This window comes from Bidens hawaiensis, unplaced genomic scaffold (genome assembly GCF_021521415.1).
Source record: "Bidens hawaiensis isolate Kalapana, Puna unplaced genomic scaffold, B.hawaiensis_p1.1 tig00019676_1, whole genome shotgun sequence".
Classification (NCBI taxonomy): Eukaryota; Viridiplantae; Streptophyta; class Magnoliopsida; order Asterales; family Asteraceae; genus Bidens; species Bidens hawaiensis.
The window spans coordinates 358,116-363,119 of record NW_027492988.1 but is presented as its reverse complement, the minus strand read 5'-3'; the positions used below and the strand labels follow the sequence as shown (position 1 = coordinate 363,119).

Below are 5,004 nucleotides of genomic sequence, written 5' to 3'. Positions count from 1 at the left end.
GAAACCAAAGCAACTTGTTCTCCCAACAAACAAAATTTACAAAAAGACATTATAAATCCATTGCAAACACATAATATTTCACATCTTTAGGAAAAAAAGAACACTTTTAACATTAAGCCTTAGAATTTATAAATGCAGCTTCCATCATCATATCAAGTGTTCCAGACAACTGCATATTCTATTCCTTTTTGCCAGCTGCATATGTCAATTTACAAGTTAATATATGTTTTATGATTGATTATCGATCAAAAGCATACAAAATATTGAATGTAAGAGTACTTACTAAAGAATTTGCCGCTTTCAATGGCATCCTTGTTAGCGTCTCCAAGGGCCGCAGAGTCCAAATAGGTCTCGGCCAATTGGACTCTCTTCACGTTCTCTTGTTCCTGAACAAGCATGTATCCGTACTCCAAAAGCTTCTCTATTGTCATTTTAGGTTGCTCGAATGTCGGGGGTCCCTCCTTCGAGTTCACAAGCTTCTTTCCAATGGTTTCAACACCAACTTCTGAGATCCACTTCCTCACTTCATCATCGTACACTCTTGCCCTCAACGCACCAAAGAAATCTAAAACACACAAAAAAAAACATTAATTTGCTATTTTCAAATTTGGAATGAGGGGTTCGTTTAGCCAACCCTGTTGTGCTCACCTATGGATTGTCCTGGGAAGGTATCGACAAGTCTGACTATGTCTGAGTCGGCGACATTGTCGGTACGGAAGATACCGATACACACACCAATTCGGTCTTCTCTCGTGGGGGCCCAGTAAAACTTTTCCATACGACCGTCACGGATGAGTGGAGCGTAAAGTGTTGAGAAATCGTTTCCTGTGACGACGATGGGGACACGTGGGTTCTCCTCCTTGTTGTACATTCCGGGGAGTTGCACATTGGTGGGGGCATCAGCAATGTTCATGAGGGTAGCGTTGACCATCTGGTTGTTGACTGTGTACTGTGTTGTTCCACCCATTCTACCTGCACCTGCGTCAAGATCGTTGATGAAGAGGCAGCACATTTTTCCCTTCTTGATGATGTCTGCTGCCTCACGGTACCGTTGTCTGATGAGCTTTGCGGGCTCTCCAGCGTTCCCACTTTCCAATTCTCCGGCACTCATCATGATAGGACTGGAAAAAGACACTCACAGGTTAAAATCATGATTCTTACTGAAGAATACTACGGGGACTTACTCATGTTCAGTCTTTATATTTTAATCGAAATGAACCTATTTTTGTGTTCATGCATGCTTACTCGTTAAGAAAAGGAATGCGTTTGTGTTCGTTTGTTTTGTATTCTAGACAAACATAAATGAACATAAGCATAGAAAATAAGCGTGGTCTTGTTCGTTAGTCAATTACGCAAGGGTTGGTTCTAAAATTTGATTACAGTGATAGGTAGATGCACGATAAACCAATTAGGCAACTAGCATTACTAACAACCAGTAAATAAATTTAAAATGAATATGTAAACAAAGATAATGATTGTAAACGAACGAGATAGGTGTTCATGTCAGTTAGTTTAACTAAATAACCAAATCTTTTTGTTCATGTTCGTTCATTTGAATAAACGAACATATATAAACGAATATCTGATGACCAATTCACAAATCAGTTCGTTGAACGTTCAGTTAGTTTACAAGCCTAACTTTTGTTTAAACTAAGCAATGTTTAACAATGTTGGGAATATCACATATGTGCCTTCACAGATATACTTAGCAAAATCTAATAAAAATGTTTGACCGAAAAGTCTAAAGATTGCTGAAACAAGACTTACTTGATTCCCAGCTTACGGAAGACCAGTTCACATTGGAAAGATTTCCCCTGACCTTTGCCTCCCCACACACCCAAAATTAGAGGCACCTGAACAAACAATTTTTTTATTATTGTAACGGATTTTTTCAAAATAAACATTTTTCTTGAAGTTCTTTGTGCGCTTTAGACTAAGAAACCGACCTTGATGTTGGGCAAAGTCATGAAGTTCTTGGTGATGTGAACAACGAGCTTGTCCATGAAAGCAGGCGCGATGTAGAATCCGTCCAGTTTGTTGTCCAAATCATATCTAAACATTCATAATTAATTTCAATATCCAAATACATTTCATTTTCATAGTCTCATAGAATACTGATCAAGTTTACTTACTGGCGAAGCCCCTGGCTGAGGTACTCATAGGAGTTCATGACGGCATAGTGGGTCCCAGCGTCTTGCGGGGCCTGGAAGAGGGCGTCAACCATACCCTTTCCTCTGGTGATGTCTTGTTGATCATCAGACATATCGTATGCGAGTACTCTCCATCTGTCCTTCTCGGTTTGTGTGGTTTCCTCAATCTCTTGCTCGATCTCTTTCTCGGCTGCCAAGATCTTGAAAGACGAAAACTTCTTGTTGTTGATGGGGAGTCTTGTGTTAACCACCTTCTTCAAGCTGTTGCCCAAGAAGCTTGAGCTTGGAACACCACTGCTCAACTGTTATAACAATATTCATGTGTAGTTATAATTAGTATACTAAAATAAAAACAAACGTACCCAGTATAGTCTCACTTATAGCAACGCTATTGGCAGGGTCTGTCTAGGTGTTATAATTAGGTACTATAGAGTATAATCTATATATATATACCTATATATATATATATGCATATGAATAGTTGAAAACACAATTAATATGAAAATAATAAGTTAAGGATCAAAAGGCTTACCGGGGTGCGGTTGACGGTGGCTCCAAAGGTTGAGACTGCGGTCGCCATGGATCTCCGGTGAAGGCTAGAGATTAAGGAGAATAGTGAGCAATAGAAGTGAGTATGAGATGATGGTTGGTTGAATGACTTATAGTAGTAATGTGTGTACCAGAATTGTTAAGAGGGAAAGGATTGGCTATTGAAAGCTTATTGGCCACATAACCAGGATTGAATTAAATGCCACGTGGCATAACAATATTGATTGTTGGATTGAAGGCCATAATAGACTTGGATGTGAAGGACCTTTTGAGGTCAGTTTTTCTGTCACCACACAATGTAGATTTGGTTTAATTGTTTCCATCTTTTATAGACTTTTTTTTTTCAATTTTGGTAACTATTTTTTGAACAAAGAATAAACACTTTATCTTGTATTGCATTCAGAGTATGTGAGGTTAGAAGAGTATCCTAATTTGGTAGTTCCCTAGGAATAAAAAAGATAGTGTTGATGCATTTATAAGAATTAATATTATATGGTCTTTAAATTTGATAATCATAGCAAATTTATTAGTATAATTGTTTCATTTTCATCTAAATGCGGTCCTGGTATCTTTTATGAGCCAACAACATTTTGTATTCTGTTGCTTAACTTTGTTTAGATGATTATAAGTACCATAATTCCTAATGTGGAAAATTAAATATTGTTTCTTAAATAAGACTTGAATTCAAATAAATTAACTCTTGTAAATTAAATCCCATCTTTTGTATTCTCAACTCGAGATATCTTTGATCCTTATAATCAGATACCAAAGGAAAAGCACAAGGTTATAATTCTCGGCATTCTAATCATAGTGTGTTGGTACATTTAGAAGGCTAGGGTGGACTCGCATTTCTCAAACACGGTTGCAAACACGAGGAAGATTTTGGAAGACATATAGACCCTTGGTTACTTATAGTTCTCTAATTGTTCCAAATCTAATACCATTACTTTGTTGTTTGTCCGGCCTATTGGGGGTTTTAATAAAGTTTACCTTTCGAACATTAAAAAGAAAAAAAAAATGGCAGAGCTAGGTAGACAGTACCGGGGACCGGGGTCAAGTGACTGCATTATTCTCTTATAATATAGGTTATTATAGGTTATTAATGGGGTCAAGTGACTGCATTGTTCTCGGATCTCTCTCGTGCTAAGTCGATTTATCTTCTCTCTCGTTGGCAGCACAAATCCGCAAACTCATATCCATGTAAACATAGAACCATGACCAATTGACCATTAATAGGTTTAGAACTAAACGCATTAACAGCAGTGTCAAATGATAGCCTTTCATGAGTACAGATGAATACATTCAAAACAAGAATTCATCACACATTCTATCAGACACTAATTTGCATTAACAACTTGTTAAAACAGTTAATTTTTATATCCAGGATCTTAGGATAAGCATATGCCTTCTAACTAATAACACTATGAAGATTTTAATCAAAATAAAGAAATATTAAGAATACTGTACCACCAGAATCATTCTAGTTATTTGCAACTGGACCTGTGTTACAACAGAAGATTTGCTGCAGCTTCTGGTCCTTAACTCCACTGGTGAAGGTCTTGATGCCTCAACACGAGACAAAGAAGAGCACGATTATCCTCGCCACTAGGACTAGACCTCGTGACTAAGCTCAAGCCAAACAGACCAAACTGTCCACAACAGGTTCGGTTTTGCGGTTTGAGCCAGTTTTTAAAGATTATTAGCTTACACTAATTTTTTAAAACTGATCTCAGAAACCATTTTGGTATTAACATCAACGCCACGTTATCCAACAAAACAAGCCTAAAATTTGAAATTTGAAAAACAGATTCAAGCATAAAAGATGTAGCTATCCCTCTTCCAACTACACTTTCTTGGAACATGTGAGGAAATTATTCTTTTGGTTCAAGCATAAATATGACACTAGAAAAACATTTTACAGAACAGAAAAAACAGATCATCCACATCAAATTTTGACAAAATATAACATCTGAAACTAAGAATAAAAAACAAAAGCAAAGAAAACTAACAAGGGTTACCTACTTGTTGTACACATTTTTCACCATTTTCATTTCCACCGTCTTTTAACCCTTCGAAAATCTCATGATCATGAAACCCTGCACATAGATAAATGCTTATAAAATTAACATTTTTTTCTATAATCAAACGCAGTGACAGCTTTTACGCCTCTTTCTCCTAAATTAGTAAAAAAAATTAAAAAGAAGTTTAAAATACCTTCACCAAGGGCTTCAATATCATCAACTTCAGGGCCTAAAATCATCACATTGCCTAATGGTGGATCAACCGCCATCCAATCAGACCTATC

At 36.9% G+C, this 5,004-nt stretch overlaps 1 protein-coding gene across 1 annotated transcript; it reads right to left on the bottom strand.

Annotated features, from left to right (window-relative positions):
- LOC143558972 (ribulose bisphosphate carboxylase/oxygenase activase 2, chloroplastic-like) lies at positions 1-2,844 on the bottom strand. The gene is made up of 7 exons (XM_077047698.1): positions 2,683-2,844; positions 2,133-2,452; positions 1,947-2,052; positions 1,768-1,853; positions 649-1,121; positions 284-565; positions 1-195 (listed from the first exon to the last, which is right to left on the bottom strand). The coding sequence occupies exons 1-7, from the start codon at positions 2,728-2,730 to the stop codon at positions 179-181; spliced, it is 1,332 nt and encodes a 443-aa protein (XP_076903813.1). The 5' UTR covers positions 2,731-2,844; the 3' UTR covers positions 1-178.
- Between the last annotated feature and the right edge of the window lie 2,160 nt (positions 2,845-5,004).